This window comes from Nyctereutes procyonoides, unplaced genomic scaffold (assembly GCF_905146905.1).
Source record: "Nyctereutes procyonoides isolate TBG_1078 unplaced genomic scaffold, NYPRO_anot_genome, whole genome shotgun sequence".
Classification (NCBI taxonomy): domain Eukaryota; kingdom Metazoa; phylum Chordata; class Mammalia; order Carnivora; family Canidae; genus Nyctereutes; species Nyctereutes procyonoides.
Window position 1 is genome coordinate 16,389,296 of NW_026575041.1, and position 18,576 is coordinate 16,407,871.

The 18,576-nt window shown below is 36.3% G+C and overlaps 1 protein-coding gene across 1 annotated transcript in view; it reads left to right on the forward strand.

Annotated features, from left to right (window-relative positions):
• TYR (tyrosinase) overlaps nt 1-18,576 on the forward strand; it is a 95,681-nt gene that overhangs the window by 3,702 nt on the left and 73,403 nt on the right. The window contains exon 2 of the mRNA XM_055320654.1: nt 6,886-7,102. Within this exon, the coding sequence (XP_055176629.1) occupies nt 6,886-7,102 (217 nt within the window). The remainder of the gene's footprint in view (nt 1-6,885; nt 7,103-18,576) is intronic.

Genomic DNA, 18,576 nt, shown 5'->3' on the forward strand with positions numbered 1-18,576 from the left:
TCTCTCTGCCTATGTCTCTGCCTCTCTCTCTTTCTCTCTCTGTGACTATAATAAATAAATAAAAATTAAAAAAAAAAATTAAAAAAAAAAAAAGAAAATTTCATGGATCCACCCACCTAATTCCTGCTGGAAAATACTCTTCAGGTGGTTCACTGGGAAGTCAAGGAATCTGCGTTTTTAGACTTTTTTTTTTAAAGATTTATTTCTTGGGACACCTGGGTGACTCAGTGGTTGAGCGTCTGCCTTTGGCTAAGGTTGTTATCCCGAGATCCTGGGATTGAGTCCCGCATTAGGCTTCCTGCAGGGAACCTGCTTCTCTCTCTACCTATGTCTCTGCCTCTTTCTGTGTGTCTCTCATGAATAAATAAATAAAATCTTTAAAAAAATTATTTATTTTAGACAGAATGAGAGGGGAGAGAGTATGGGGAGGGGCTAGAGCAAGGGAATCCTTAAAGCAGATTTCCCCACTGAGCAGAAGCCCCACATGGAGCTTGATCCTACAACCCCGAGATCATGACCCTATCCAAAACCAAGAGTCCAACACCCAACCGACTGAGCGTCCCAGGCACCCTCAGGTATCTTAAAACCCTCTCTTGTGGGGCACTTGGGTAGTATGGTCAGTTATGTGTCTGACTCTTGGTTTGACTCAGGGCATGAGATCCAGCCCATCTGCCTCCATGCTGAGCATGGAGATACTACTTGAGATACTCTCTTCCTCTCACCCTCCTGCTCATTCTCCCTCTCTCTGTCTCTTTAAAATAGATACATTTTTAAGAATAAATCAGCAAATAAATAAAACTTCTTGTGACTCTAATGTGCAGTCAGCATTGAGAATTATTAATTTACTAGAAATTGTTTTGGTATCTAGTTCACCTTATAAACTCAAGTTTTGTAATAAACACTCCACTAGTTTAAATGTTTTTGCCTCAATCATATGCTCAAATCAAGAAGTGACCTGCTCTGTGTGAGAATCTAATACCTTCCTGACTCAGGGAACTCAGGGAGACCTTCAAAATTAGCTAGACTGCGAGTCCCTTTCATTTCAAGCCTCCATTTCTTCCTCACTTTCAGATATGTTTACAACACAAAAACAGAGATTTTAGAAATTCATGGTATTTATTAACTGCGAGCTAAGAGACACTCAATGGTGAGTGGTGTAGTGCCCTTATTTTATTTTTAATTTATTTTTTAAAGATTTTTTAAAAATCTTTAAATTTTTTATTTACTTATGAGAGACACAGAGGGAGAGTCAGGGACATAGGCAGAGGGAGAAGCAGGCTCCCCATGGGGAGCCCGATTTGGAACCCGGGACCCCGGGATCACGACCTGAGCCAAAGGCAGATGCTCAGTCACTGAGCCACCCATGTGCCCCTGCCTTTATTTTATAAAAGAAGATAGGGAGATGCCCCAAAAGGTTTGATTTATCTAAGGTCACACTAAAATTGGGTGCCTCTGACTCCAGTGCGGCTTCTCTGTTATTAATAAGGAGCCATTTAGGTTCAGAAGAGATCAATTAAGCTGCTCATTTATGGATATAATATTTGACCTGTAGTCACTTGGACTACCTTAAAATTCAGTCACACAGACTAACTGGGACAAATATCCTGATGCAGTCTTTTTCATTTATGTCATAATAAAAATATTCCATTAGACTTATACTGGTCCACACCCCTTACTCAGGTAGATTTGGTCCACACTCCTTTGAGCTATCATTACACTTTGTACAGTTTTATATAATAGCACCTAAAACTGTTTAGTACATGTAATTGTTTTCAAACCTGTCTTTGTCTGTCAGCTGCTCCAAGGAAAAGACCATTTCTAATTTATTTTTGTATCAGCAGAGCCCGAACCATGATATATGCATAGAATGGGCTTTATAAATGTATACTGAATTGAGCAAAATTAAAAATCATGGAAATGTTAGCTCCAATAATAACATACACTAAAAATTAGACTCTAGAACCTTAGATCGTAATTCTCTATACCACTGGATCCCCAAGGCCAAGGACACAACAATGCAAAATAAAGCAGTGACTCATTCAATGTGTAGAATACAACATTTTATGTAGTTCTCTCTGGGCTTCTGTATCTGTATGCATGCATGCAAAAAAAAAGAATATACAACAGAGAAGATCAAGTCCGTTACAACACATCTGAGTATAATTTAAGTGAAATAAATAATATTTACTGATAGGGTTTTCTATGAAATAAAGTAATATATAAATCATTGTTAGTATGTTTAGAAAACTATTTTTCTCATATGCAGAATTTATATCTTTTTTGTGTATTTTTTTAATTTATTTCTTTAATGCCAAGAGCTTTTAATGTAGAAGCATGTTTGTTGTCAATTAAAACAGTCCAATACTTTTGGAGATGAGGGACCTTAATAACATTAAAGTACAAATACCCGTGCTCAATACAATTAGATCCAATGTTACGCAAGCAGCTGATTGACCAACCATAAAAAAGAAAGGTAGATCAGGGTAGCTGTTCTGATGTATCAAAATAAAGAGAAATAAATATCTCCTAGATGATAGATATGAGTGAAATGTGGCCAGCTAATTCACTCATCAGGTGAAAAGCATATCACATGGAAGCAAACAGTGGGAAGAAAAAAGAAAAAAGTCACATTTCAGCAGAGAGTCATGGGTTTTAGGTAACCATGGCAACAACTCCGTGAAATAACAGTTTCTCTTTTTTTTCTTTATGGAAAGGATTCTGAGGAATGTCATATGGTTAGTTTTTTTTTTTCCCCCAGATAAATCTCTAATGCCCTAATAGAAACTTTGCTCCTGACAGCTTTTAATATCTGGTAGTTTGTTGCTATTTACTTAAGTTTAAGAAAACAGTATCTAGGCTCACCTCCATTAAGACATCTGTTTCTTCTTTCTTTTTTTCATTTGACTTGGGACACTTGATTTTTCCCCTGCATCATATGTTATAAATCACCTGTATTAAAATAGAAAAAGAAGAACTTCCTCTTCTTCAGAGGACCTCTGCCACTTACCAGCTGATATCAAACAGGTTATTTAGAGTCTTTGGCCTCTGGTTTCTCTCAACAGAAAAAAATGGGGTGCAATTATTATATATGCTTGTTTTCTTTGTTAATGAAAGCACTAAATGCAATGGAAAGCAGAATAATGTGGTGGAAGGGTATCAGTCGTTTGAGTTACAGAAACATAAGTTTCAGTGGACTTTTGTACTTACTTAGCTACATGATACTGGACAAGTTACTTAATTATTTTGGGAACTTTTTGCCTTAAAATTAGAATTATATATCCTAAAGCATTATTGCAGAAGGAGTCACTGGAATCTGTTAATATAAAATGATTGGTTTAGTATCTGACATATTATTTGAGTTCCATGTGTGAAAATTATTATTATATCTTTATATGATGTACAAATGTTCATTAGTACAACAATGGATATTCAACCAGTGTTATAGAGTCAGAGTTAAAAACAATTTGGTGACCTGTATTAAATAATAGTATAAGAGCTGTCATTATTATTTTTTAAAGATTTATTTAAAGAGAGAGAGTGTGAGCAGGATGGAGGCAGGGAAGGAGAGAGAGAATCCCAAACAGACTCCCCACTGAGCATGGAGCTCAATTCCACTACACTGAGATCTTGACCTGCACCAAAATCAAGAGTCAGACACTCAATCCACTGACTCACCTAGGTACCTCAAATAGCTGTCATTATTAAACACTCTATACCTGAAACTATATATAAGTGCTTTGCATATGTTAAATTATTTTATCCTTCATAAAAAGTTGTTATAATCCCTATGTACAGATGAAAACCTTAATACTTCAGTAATTTGCCCAAGGTCATGTAGCTAATAATAGTCAATACCAGAAATCACATCTGACTGTAATCTCCATGATCCTAAGCATAGTGCTAACAATTTCTCCTCCCTGACTCCCCTTCTGTATCAAATATAAACATGATGACTTGGGACTAAGTTTTTCAAATGATATCTGGAACCAGGTAGATTTCCTCCTTGTTACTAATATGTCCAGTCATCTGAACAGTCACTTGGCAGTTGGCATTTCAGCAAAAATAGTTCCATTCAAACCTCTAATTTAAACGAGTCTGCTGTAGGAGTTTTTGAGGCAATAGAATCTTTTGAAAATATCCTGAGATGGTTTATTATTCCAACAGGAATGAAAATGATTTTTGTTTATGTACCTGCTGTGACGTCTAGTTAATCATAATGATAAAGGAATCCAATACATTATATTCAATGCAAAAGCTAGGTTAGCTTTATTCAACCATTGCTAAGCCATTTATAGGCAGTAATAAATGTAGTGGATATATACATTTGGAATCTGGATTATATATTAACGTTCTAGCTCTGGCTCTCAGCACCATATGACCTTAGACGAGTTACCCAACAGATCTACTTCTCATGTATGTGAGGATAAAAGGATTGAGGAATGTCATGGAATATGAAGAAATCTGGAAACTGACATTTGCTGGATGAAAAACTATGCTACTTCCTATTACTATTTTTATTAATATAATAGATGTGAATTATACATTACTATGTTATATATTATATTTTTATTATATCCTATTATATTTAATATGATTTCATATTACAGTTGAGAAAATTGAGACTTAGCAAGTCTAAATGACATGCTCATTGACATATTGCTAGTAAGTAGCAGAGCCAGAACTGATGCCTGCACTTACCTGAATTTGGTGTCCAATTCTTTTCCAACACACATTGCTTCAATTCATAAGTGATATCTTAGTGACCCCAAATTAAAAGGTTCTCTAAGTGTCTTTCATTGAACACAGTAGCAGCCATTCCTGGGTTGCACGGTTCATTCAGTTCCATCTCATGATAATTTGATTTGCTTTTACATTTCTCTAGAGTGCAAACTCAATAGAGTAGGAGACTGATAAGATTGTCCTGATTTTTTTCAACTGTGGTGCAAACAAGTGACCAGGAAAGCTTTTCACTTTTAAAATATTGTTCCATGTGCCTTGCCTGTTGTCCATAAAAATATTAATCATAATACCAGGTTTTAGATGCTACTAACCTTTTGTATTCTCCCCTACTCAGTCTGTGTGTCTTCCTCATTAAAATAGGAATAAAATCATGGAAACCTACAAGGTTTGTGAAATCTTAAAACCTACAAGGAAACCTACAAGGTTTGTGAAATCTTAAAAATGTATACAGAGATGCCTTCCTCATGGTCTGAAATAGATTAGGGCTTCAATATATGTTTATTAACAATGATATATTTAAAAATATATCTTCTAGGGCAGAGGTTGGTACCAATATAACAGAATGAGTTAAAAAGGATATTTAACACGTTTGTAGTTGAAGATTCATTGGTTCAACCACTGATTTGTTTATTCAGCCATTAATTATTTATTGAGCCTCTATTCTAGATCTGTGAACAACAACAACAACAATAATAATGAAAGTTGTCCTCATGGAGATCACATTTTCTGATATTGATTGTTTATGAAGGGAGTCTAAAGTAAATGAAGTCTGCATTTGGCAAAGAATAATCTTATCTACTCAGTGGGCTCAGGCCTCCTATGGATGTATGTGCCTGTTATGAACAGTTAGTTATGGCAGGGTGGTTCTGCACTTTTTGTTTTTGAATCAGGATTGATACTTTACTCTTTGTTCATTGCTCTCACTGAATCTAAGGCATTGATGATTTTAAGATGAATTAATTTATATGGCACTGAGACAAATTAAAAATGTGCCTATTAAATTATGGTGTGATATTTTTATTTTATATTTATTGAAAGAACTCCTTTTGACTTATTTAGTGAAAGTTTTTATCATAGTTTATTCTTCTGCCTACATATAAATGAAACTATAAGCAAAATAATCCAGTGGAGAATTCCTAAAAATTCTTCATATTTAGAGTCAGATCCTTTTGAATTTCTTTCAAAGTCAGAGTTGACAGTGTCTGTTTTTTCTAAAATATTGCCTTGGCCTTGAAGACGAGGTCAGATGTCAGATCCATGGCCAGGAGTGAATATGCCTAGGCATGAACAAAATCATGGAGTGGAGAAGCACAAGTCATGCTCAGAGAATGGTAGCCAATCTAACCTTAGCAGTCAGATCTCATAATTTCTGAACAAACTGAATGATTCCCAGACTCAAGCTATATTCTGGAAATACAATTGACAAGATTGGCTACTGATTTCAATGCAAAAGACATAAAAGAGTAAAATACAAATGAAAACTCACCAGTTTCTGGCTTAAAAAAAAATGGTGATTCGTGGGTTTGAGCTGCAGGACGGCTGGTATGATAGGAAATATATGGAGATGAACAGATTTGGGGGTTTTAAACATGACATTTGGGATGCATGTGAGATAAGATTGAAATAGGAAGTTAGAGATGGATATACAGGTTTAGAGTTCGGAGAAGTAGTTTTGAACTAGAGATAGGAATTAGGAAGTTCTCACCACGTAGTTGGCATGCAAACCATGAAACTTGTGAGAACCAAAAGAGAAGATACAGAGGGAAAAAACAAGAGATGACACAGACATAAACTTGGGATCAGGGCTAGCTTCATGGGCATACAGCCAGTGAAGTCATACTATGGATGTTTAACAGATGTTTGTCAGATTAATTTTCTCATCAAATAAACATTTGACACAATTATATAGTGTGGTTATTTGATCCTCTGAACTGTAAGGCCTAGGAAATTTAACTCATTTTCTTCAGTAGATGCAAGACAAGAATTCTGTTCTAGATTTTTATCTTTCACTGCTTATTCTGCAACCCTCAGATGGCTGCTTCCTTCAATTTCCTTTAAAATATGAACCTATTGGTGATTGCTTCGCCTTCCCCCCTTTGACGTGGAGGTGGCCACAACTCCTTTAACATAAAGGTTTTTGTGTAGATCGTCTGCACCCGACTGGAGGAGTACAACAGCCGTCAGGCTTTATGCGATGGAACTCCAGAGGGACCGTTACTGCGCAATCCTGGGAACCATGACAAAGCCAGGACCCCAAGACTCCCCTCCTCTGCTGATGTGGAATTCTGCCTGAGTCTGACCCAGTATGAATCGGATTCCATGGATAAAGCTGCCAATTTCAGCTTTAGAAATACACTGGAAGGTAATCCCCCCCCCCCACATTTACACTCATTTAAAATTTCCTCTGTTTTTCTGAACTCCTGTTTATAATCTCTTATTAAAAAAATCCCAGATATGTTTAAGAATTCAAAATTTTCTGAGTAAGGACAAGTGGCCTATATGTCTCTGTGGCCAGTAATCCTCACAGAGTCTGAGCAGCAACCCATAATCCAACACATACAACTCTTCAGAAGAGTTCAGCAGAAGGTATAAGACCCACTGTCGCAATAAAGACAAATAAATGGCAGCCTAATGGTAAGGTCAGCTTTTTCCACTAATAGAATATTGGTGCCAAACAAAACATTTTCAGACTGTTTTGTATTTTGGAATTACAGATAAAAGACTGTGGATCTATCATACTTTTCAACTTTTAGTATTTTACCCAGTTTAAAATACTCTGAGCACTAGCCTCTTTCAGGTAAGTCCATTCTCTTACCTAGGCTAAGGTCAAATCTCTGTGTCAGGTTAAGTCGCCATCTCTTTATCCCTCAAGATTTCTGTAAGTTGTCAGAGATTCCTTCTCAGAAGCTCTTTTAGGTCCTACAAAGTTCCAGTCCTTTTAAAAAAAAAGATTTTATTGATTTATTCATGAGAGAGAGAAGGAGAGGCAGAGACATAAGCAGAGAGAGCAGAGAGCCTGATGTGGGGCTTGATCCTGGGACCCCAGGATCACACCCTGAGCCAAAGGCAGGGGCTCAACCGCTAACCCACCCAAGAATCCCCAAAGCTCCAGTCCTACTTGCTCTTTCCTTCAGTACTTGTGACTTCTTCTCTGCTCAATGCTGTCTTAGTCATTAAACCTGCTTTTCTCACTTCAATATGCATTATGGAAACACACTACAAACAAACAAATCAACCAAGAACATTCACTTAAAGTCACAGATTTGATAGGAAGTTTGGGAAGACAGAGGACTAACTTGCTGCAATGCCAACAACTCAACATTTAATGCTAAACTGCCTCCTGCAAATCTCTCTGATACCCTACCATGTAGACAAAGCTTTCTCTCATTTCTTTCTTCTTTTTTGTTTTGTTTTCTTGTCATTGTGGTTGTTGTTTTATCATCTAACTTCTGTTGCTTAACTATACAGAGTAGTTTTACTGTCTCTTTCACATCCCTAGCCTTTGGGCTGCTCTCCTTGATAAGCAATTTAAACAAGGATTATATTACCTATATTATCCTAAAGAGGAATTCTGCTTCTAGCCATTAAAATTAAATTTATGTTTGTCTTCTGAAAGTAACATTAATGATTAACATTTTCCAGCTAATCACTATGTCAGACACTATCTCACTTAATTCTTACAACCATCCTCTGAGAAAGATAGCACCATTATTTTGAGTTTAAAGAGAGAAAACGGGACTAGAGATATTATATAGTTTGGCTATAATCATTCATTCAGCAAGTGACAGAACTAAACCTGTTCTGAGAATTGTCAAGTGCCAAAACCCAAGAGTCCTTTCCATTGTGTTCTGATGACCCGGAGTGAGTTGAATTTCCTGAGGGTAAACGATAAATAAATCAAACTGGACCTTCAATAATATAATATAAGAAGACAGTGCATGGTGCCAGGAGTCTCAGAGCCTGTATGCTGAGACAAAGGCGCACACACAAATTGGCAGTCAACATCTGGGAGGATTGAGTGTTCCATTGGACTCTGCAGAAGTTAACAGCAGGACTCCAAATTCTGACTTAATGAAACTGCAAAGTTGGGTCTCATCCTTAAAGAAACAGGAGTGTTTTATAGGTTTTTAAGGCAGATTTCCTAGGCATGAGAAAGCATGAATTTTGTTACAAAGGAACATGGGCTGTCACAGAAATAAGGTAAGGGAGCCACACTTTTCTGGGCCTCAAGTTGAAAGGAAAGTGGCTTGAGCTGTGTCAACTCAGCCAGTGGTTTCCAAATGAGTTTCTAATGCACAGAGGTGAGTGGAGTATATTAGAATTATCACAAATAATTAGCTGCTACTAATAAATTATGGTTGTGGATTATTACTTTCTTATTATTCTCATTCACACATAGTCTAGTATGCTTTCTTGAGGATAAGAAAAAAAGCAGATCCTAGCACATTATCAGCACATGATAGGGTTCAATAAGTTCTTGATAATTGAATACATAAATAAAACCTCATGTGCTTCAAATTATATCTAACCTACCACTTAGCTGATTTATCCCTGTGGTATGTTGCCAACATACTGGTGGGAAAATCTTAGCAAACATTGATCTGAGCTGTCAAATAGGACTTTCCCTGATCAGGGGCACATTTTTTTTTTTTTTACTCTTTAAACTTTTTTTAGAAATAATTTTAAGCCTACAGAAAAATTAAAACAATAAAACAATGCAAAAGACAAACATACACTCAGATTCATTTACATTATATCTGGTTTGCTATCTCTCTCTTCCAAATTGAACCATATGAGGTTGGGTTGTATGGATTAGAACCCTTTAAGCCCTGATATGTTGGTGTATTTTTTCTTAAAGTATGCATATTCTCATACATAACCAGAGACCAGTTATTAACTTCAGTAAATTCTATATTGATATAAAACTTTATTTTTTTATTTTTTTTTAAGATTTTATTTTTTATTTATTCATGAGAGACACAGAGCGAGAGAGAGAGAGAGAGAGGCAGAGACACAGGCAGAGGGAGAAGCAGGCCCCATGCAGGGAGCACAATGTGGGACTCGATCCCAGGACTCCAGGATCACGCCCCAGGCTGCAGGCAGCGCTAAACTGTTGCACCACCGGGGCTGCCCTAAAGCTTTATTTTAATCTAATATTTCTATTTTATTTTTTCAATAGACCTAATAATATATTTTATAGCATTTTTTCCCCTCCATGACAGGGTCAAGTCTAGGGGCAGATAACATTTAGTTGTCATGTCTCTTTAGCTTTCTTTCATCTGAAATATTTTTACAGACCCTCTTTTTTCTTCTTTATGGAGATTGACATTTTGGGGGATATACAGCCTCTCCCACCATTTTTAAATATAATTTTCTTTTTTTGAGTTTTTGATATTTCCTCAGTATTGGATCCAGGTAATGCCTTCTTAGCCAGAATTCTACATAGGTGACTTTGGGTCTTTCTCAGAGGGTATGCCTTTGGAAGGCACAGAACAACCATCTGTCTCATATTGATGATGTTAATTTGATCATCTGCTCCAGGTATGGTCCAATTTCCTCACTCCGTAATTACTTATTTTCTCTCTTTCAAAATAATAAATTGACTACATGGAAACTTTTAAAAATACTATGCAAATATCCTACTTTATCCTGCTGTGGCCATTCATTGGTGGTCAAAAATCATGAATTTCCAACGTCATTTATTTGCCAACACACAGGATTCTATTAGAAGAATTTCCCTTTACATTTATTTGCCAACACACAGGATTCTGTTAGAAGAATCTTTCTTTCTTTCTTTTTCTTTCTTCTTTCTTCTTTCTTTCTTTCTTTCTTTCTTTCTTTCTTTCTTTCTTTCTTTCTTTCTTTCTTTCTTTCTTTTTTCTTCCTTCCTTCCTTCCTTCCTTCCTTCCTTCCTTCCTTCCTTCCTTCCTTCCTTCCTTCCTTCTTTCTTTTCCTATTTATAGTATCAATTAAAGACTTTCAGTTCTTTCAATGTATATAATTCTTTAAGGTGTGTGATTACCTTAGTGCTTAGATAGTCTCAGATTTCATCGATGGGCACCCCTTCAAGCTGGCTCTCATATCTCTGTTTCACATCCCCAGTATTAATATTATTATTTTGGCATTTACTCTCTTTCTGGTGTAACAAAATATTCTATAGTCACCTTGTACCTGCAGTGGTTCAGACCTAAAATCAGTCATATTTCTCCAGAAACAATGACTCCTTTCTGTGGCAAAAGATAGTAGAAGCAAAGATCTGGGAGCAAGTCTTGCTCACTGGACACTTTTCCAAACCAGAATAGGTTGGAATGTGGGATGTGTTGGCCTACAAGGAGTGTTCAAAAGAGTATAGCTGTAGGGAGTGAGGGATGGGAGAAGCAGGAGCAAAGGCAACTACTGCATTCTGCCCTCTCAATAAACACAGGTGGAATGGAATGGTCAGTTTTAATTGAATCTCACAGTTATTTCTGCCCTTTGATTCTTCCTAGCCTTGTGAGAGATATGTAATATATGTCCCATTGAACAAATTCTCACAGCCAATATTGGGATGGACGAGCTGCTGTGTTTTTGTCTGCTGAAGTTATTTATGTAACCTTAGCTTTCCTCTTAGATTCAAATACTGAAATAAATATTGAAAATGTGCCACTTGTGAATTGTATAAAACAGACTTATGTTCTTAGATAAAGAAAAGAAAAATATGTGTGCAATATAAAATGTATTTCTGATTTGGCTAAATAGTTGGTCCTCATGCAGTGTGGGCTATTGGATTCAAAGAAGAATCTTCTCAGGTCCAAATCTCTGACTGTCCACAGTGTCTTGTACTTCACTGTTTATGATAGTGTTAATGCAAAATTAGCAGTGGCTGAGGGAGGACTGCCAGTTTAGTGAAGTGATTGAAAGCAATCAAACTGACTAGAAGTTGATCCAAATTCCACCACTTCCTAGATATATCACATTGAATAAGTTAGTGCATTTCTGGGCCTTAGTTTCATAATCTTTAAAGTATGGATAAGAATAGTAACTTATGGTGATTGTGTAAAGATTAAAGGGTATAATACATGTAAGGAACTTACAACAATTCTTCAATAAATGGTGGCTATAATTATGTTAAACTGGGATTAGTTGTTGACCACTAAGTTACCACTCATAAATTTTTGTGACAATTAGTTTAGAAACAAGTGTAGACTGACTCCTGCCAAAATAGGTCATGATGGGCTAGGTATAGTTGAAAAATAGAGAGGATGGAAAGGATGGAAAAAAAAATTATTAAGATAGACTCAGAGATAGATAGCATTTCTGGACATAACTAGCTTTTTAGAGGGAGTTCCCAAAAACAAGGAGACAAGAGAAAAGGCAGCTCCTGTTACCCCAAAAGGGAAAAAGGTGCAAGAACAAGGAACAATTCTAATTTAAAGTTGTATTCATGACCCCAAGCATGGTGCAAATTAGGATCATGGACCTTACAGCTGACAGACACTTCTCCATGTGTTCACTGCTGCTTCTTGGACTGTGCTGAGATGCCACGTGACAATATCTCTGTGGCCATTCAAGGACAGGGACTAACCTACCTCACAAGGGAGAACAAAAAGCTCCAAGTTGAGAAAAAAAAAAAAGCTTAGTTCTATTCAATTTAAAGAGTCCTCTATGATTCTGGTACTACAGGAAATTATGGATGTCCAAAGATGTGTTAAGATGAGAGTTACAGTTTCTGACCATCCAATGAGGAAATGTCATACAGGCACACGGGGAAAATATAATATGATAGGCAATATAAGATGAGATAGGACCCAAAGATAAACCAGATATTTCCCAAGAAGGTGAAAATAGAGCTGGATCTTGAAATGTCAGTAATTTCTCACTAAGAAGGAAAGAGGAAAGGCATTTCCAGCAGAGGGAACAACATACACAGTGGAACAGAGGTGTGAAATTAGTTACCAAAAAGATAAAAGGATGTGAATGGCTAGGATACTAAGTTTGCAGTGGGAGATAAGAAGAGGTATAAGGAGTTTAAAATACATCATGTATACCCCTGTATCTCAAACTGCTCTAGAGGGGAAGAAAAAATTATGGGCCCCTAAAAATATGCCCACTGTTGCCTAGGGAATTAAGAAACTAAAGTTTGTTTTATGTAATTGTCTTTCATAGATTCCCTGTAAAAGAGAGATATTTGAAAATCCAGTATTTCAAAATAATGATACAATGTTTTTATCATCAAGAATATGTCTACATACTTTGTTTTATGAAACATTACTATAGACAGTGTGAGTCAGGAGAGGCTAGAAGGGAGTTGATATGATCCTCTCTATATGCCATCAAGGTATGAAGCTTGCAGCCTTAGCAGAATGTGGAAAGATGAATTAGGGAGCAACTGAGGGGCAATAGATGGTGAGGGCTTATTTCCAGGTAGGGAGACTGAGATGCAGATGAGTTGATTGGAGTACAGCAACTTTTGTATTTTCGAGGGTATAGATGATCAGGGGCTTTTGGTAACCAAATGTGAGATAGACACACTGTCTGTCAGGTGAGCAATACACTGAGGTCAGGTGAGCAATACACTGAGGATGGTTCTAAAACGTCTCCCACAGATTTCTCATGATTGGTCTTTGCTTGGTCCTCTTAAGCTATACACCATTAAAAATCTAAATCTAGTTTATCTTCATATGATGGCTCTTCTAAAACAACTGCTATTATAATTCTCCAGAACTTTTCTTTCCAGCAGCTCTTCAACCCTTTCCATTTTATTGCGACTGCTAAACATGTCACTAGGAAGTAGCTCACTTCTCCATTTGCTAGGATTTCTTGAAGAGCAGTTCAAGAAAAAAAAAAAGTTCTGGTATTTAATGAAAGAAAATGGAAGTTTTGAAATTTTGATAGCAGTGTGCATATTTGAAGAAAAAAGCCAGCAGCCAGTCAACGTTGAAGTCTCAAAGAATGAACAAGTTTTCAGTCTTTGTGCTTGAGAAAGGGACTTCATTGGGATATCCCGAAATGATCATACAAACTCAATAACTAAATTCCATGGAAACTAACTGTGTAACTCTTAATACCAAAAAGATTATTTCAGCGGTGTAGGACATTCTAGTGATGGGAAGTCTCCAGTCCTCTCCCGCACATCTTTACCCATTCTGAGGGAATCAGAAAGCTGAACTGCTTGGTATACTGAGTCAGAACAGAGATGAAAGGTTTTGAGAAGCTCAGAACAAGAAAACTTTTCCAAGCCTGGATTACTTAACTCCTCAGAATTCCCACCTCACCAACCTTGTTGGTATTCAGATCAGGCAATGTTCCTGATCATAATAATAACAATAAAAATCTCTGTGTGCCAGACGTTCTCACTTCTCACATGTTATATTATTTAATCCTGACAACGGTCCTATGATATTTAATATTTACTGATCAAACTAAAGCACCATCTTAACTAGTTATTTCGGTTTAGAAAACAATGTTTCTTCTTCCAGTTGAATTAGATGATTCAACTCACTTGACTCAAAGGATAACCTACTTTCTCTCCACTCCAAGTTCTCAGTGAAATGAGGACCCTTCTTATAACAATGTAGGGAATTCAAACAGGTATCCTATGTATTTCTTTCCAAGTGAGCTTGCTTTGAATGTGCTTCTTTAATCAAGATACAACATTATCTTTTTAAAAGTCTGAAATAAAATAAGGACTGCTCTAATATGGAGAAGGCTTTAAGGATATATACATATGTTTAAGAGATCTAGCGCAGAAGATGCGCTCGACGTAGAGTCAATACTTATGAACTAGGTTCACAAAATACACATCAAGCATAATTTTTATATGTGAAATACATGCTAATTCTTAATCAGTGCCTTATTTCCCAAAGCAGAAACATGGCAAGATCAGAATACATTTTTATCTGGACATTAGAAACTCTCTAGCCAGGATGCAGTGATTACCTGATAGAACTATGACTGTTTGAACATTACAGGGCATTTTGATTTTTGTGGAAACAGATTTCTTTAGACTCAGCGATATTGTTCAGATATTTGGATAGTAGAAATTCGTGGTTTTATTTTTTTTTTCAGGAAAAAAGCACCTTAAAACAGAATAGTTTAGATTTGGGGGATATCATTACTTGATATATAAACTTTTTGGCAACAATGTGATAATGATATAGCTTGAAATCTCTCTGTAAAAAAAAATCAAAAACAAAATTGGAAAAAACCAAAATTGGCATCTGGGTCCTCATATATTTATACATTTTAAATGATTCTTCTGTTTCTACCCTCTACAATTACTTGTAATGCTGTGCAAATTGTCCTTGCCAGATGTGAATATTGGGAAAGTAAAGAAATTTATTTAAGGAAAGTGTCATCTTTGCTATGAATTAAGAGGTGCTGGTATTATGTACCATCTTGGTAAGCTGCACTATCGTGGAAAGTTACACTGGAGAAAGAGAAGAAATTTCCAGATTTCTATAAAGTGGATTGAAACACTGATTTTGAAGGCATATAGAAATATATTTGAATATTGGTTTTAACATTATGAGCATGCTTCATTTAAAAAATTTATTTAATAATGAGTATTCTGTTCTGGGTATTGCAAGAATATACAGATACCTTACCCCTACTATATACACAGGAAGTGTTTCCTTTTCCCTACTTCCCTCCTTGTAATTTTCAATAGTCATCCCAACTTCCCTTATAATTTAATCAGGTTATTAGTCCTCATGATATGTATTTCTTCATAATAAATAGCTTTTGTTTATTATTTCATCATTTGAATTCACTACTGTCAAAATGGCTGTTTGCTTATTTTCCAGTTAAGGTCAATGAAAACCTATAAGGAGGAAAATAATAATGCATCTGTTCTAAGTATAGAGTCAGGCATTAGACATGGAAATTTCACTTCCTTGGGACTTGACAGTCCCAAATCTTGAAAATGTCAGTACGCATTAGTAATAAACACTGCAAAGAAAAAGCAGAATTCTATTTGTATACATTTGTTTATTTAACAAATATGAGTTGAGGGACTTCAGATACCAAATAAAAAGTAACCATGTCCCATGCAAGACTGCTATGTGATCTTTTACAGTGGTTAATCTAAAGTATTTTGGTTTCAGTATCTATTTACAACTCTTACAAAATGGTGAAATCCAATAAGATTTTGTTTATGTGGATTATATCTATAGCTACTTGCTGTTTTAAAAAGTAAAACTAAAAATAATTGAAAATATTTGATTCATTAAAATAACAAAAATTATTCCTTACATGCATATAAATAACATAATTAAACATTTTCAAAAAATAGAAAGCAACATGGCACTGCTTTATATTTTTGCAAAAAAAAAGACATCTGAGTTCTTTTTTTTTAAGATTTTATTTATTTATTCATGAGAGACACACACACACACACACAGAGAGAGAGAGAGAGAGAGAGAGAGAGGCAGAGACACAGGCAGAGGGAGAAGCAGGCTCCATGCAGGGAGCCCAAAGTAGGACTCGATCTCGGGACCCCGGGATCATGCTCTGAGCCAAAGGCAGATGCTCAACCGCCGAGCCACGTAGGCATCCCAAGACATGGGGATTCTATGTCTACCTCTATACTCAATAGTATTATGATATGGTGTTTGTTTGAAAAACTTGAAGAAAACCCAGCCTCACACAGATATAAAATCAGATTAAAGAGAAGTGTTTTGAAAAATATTTTCTGGTAATTGTGGGTCTTATCTTTTTTTGTATGCCAAAACTCAACAAGTAGTAATTTAAAAGTTGAGTTGCACTGTCAAATATGAAGCCATATAAATGAAATTTTTGTATTATATTAAAATCTTTTATATCTATCTTACATTATGAGTAGATTTTCCCCCATATTTATTTTGTAATATCAAGTACAGGTCATTTGCAAAATATCGGTTCACTGAGACTTGCAGATCTTTTAAATTTTGAAGTTATCTCATTATATAATATCAAAGAGTCATATTCATTAATATCACCAATAATCTCATCAGAAATGTCTTAAAGTACTGAGAATCTCTTGAGCTTATAATGATGGAATCAAATTTTTTCAGAATTCTAATTTTTCCTTGAAAACTCAAATTTTATCATGGGCAAAAAATTATCATCAGTTTTTTTTTAAGATTTATTTATTTATTTGAGATAGAGAGAGCATGCAAGGGGAGGGGCAGATGGAGAGAGAGAAAATCTCAAACAGACTCCACTCTGAGCACTGAGCTTGACATGGGCTCGACATGAGGCTCAATCCAGGATCCTGAGATTGATCATGACCTAAGTTGAAACCAAGAGTCAGAGGCTTAACCAACTGAGCCACCTAGGTGACCCCATGAGTTGTTTTAAGTGACATGCTTTTTTAATATCAAGAAAATATCTGTCAAATGCCTAAGTCTGAATAACTATAATTTATTTCTCAGTTGTGCATTCAGGTATAAATGGATTCCATAAAAAGCCTTGTTATTTCAGTTCTCAACGCAAACAGCAGTGCTTTTCTTCTAGATAGCCATCATAGTTCATAAGACAGCAGAAGTATCACATATGTAGGTCCCATTCTGGCTTCTCTGACCAAAGCCAGAGCAGAGCTTTGGTCTCTGATACACTCTCAATCCTGCTTCTGTTATATGGCCCGGCACTAATCCCTCCACTCTGTGTGAGGATCCTAGAAGAAATCTTTGTGTAAAAACAATGGACTTTTTAGAAGATCAATATGCGGAAGAATGACAGTCAATATACTAACAAAAGTAGATAGACTTCCACTTCTTGGAAGTGGAATAAATATACATTTCCCTATTCCCCTCTGTATGTACAACCAAAATCTCTGTATATTGCATATAGAACATAATAATATGAATGGTGAAAGTAAGGCAGACTAGCTAGAGATCCTGGGACCTCTTGACATGGCAGGGAGTCCCTTGTGCTTTCTTTTTGCCTCATATATCTGACATCTAGAGCTGAAGAATCCTGGAAGTAGAGGTATATTTAAAAAAAATAAGAAGAAACAAAAATTTGCTCTCTTTAAGCCAAAAGGAATAGTGAAGAACGCTTTTAGGCAATAACCACTATGTTCCATTCAAACACCGAAAATACAAAAGAAAAGAGAAAGAAAAAGGAAAAAGAAAAGAAAGAAAAGGAAATTGAAGGAAAAAAAGGAAAGGAAAGGAAAGGAAAGGAAAGGAAAGGAAAGGAAAGGAAAGGAAAGGAAAGAAGGAAAGGAAAGGAAAGGAAAAAGGAAATTTTGTTGTAGAATCCCCAGCCATGCCAGTAAATGTTAGTTGGGTGACTAGACCTCCATTCTTATCAGACTAACAATGTGTCCCAATCTCCCACCTGCACGGTGTCAGAGAAGTCTGAGTAAGAAGCAGAGACTACCGTCCCAACCAGGCATAAGGAACCATTCCTGTTACCTCACATGGAGACCACATAGGGGACCTGGACTTCCACACCTACCTGGAAGTAAAAAGGTGACTCTCCTTCTCTGCTTGATTGGTGTCAAAGGAGACTTATGGAGAGGCAAGACCTCTACCACCCACCCAGTGATACTGAGACCATCCAATCTGTGGTGTTAGGGGAGTCCAAGTGGGAAGCAGTAATGAGGCATTCCTACCTCTCATAGCCGGGAAGTATAAAGGCCTCCTGGAGAACAGGTCAAGTGTGGAACCTGGACTTCTATCCCCACCTAACGGTTATGAGGAAATGCTTTGTTTCCCCTTCCCTTGCTGGGGTTGAGTTAGAGAAAGCCAGTTAAAACAAATTTTAATAAGATCCAGAGTCTCAAAACATAAGACCCAAAATGTTTAGTTTTCAAACAAAAATCATCACAACAAGAAAATCTCATGCTTGAATGAAGATGGCCATCAGTAG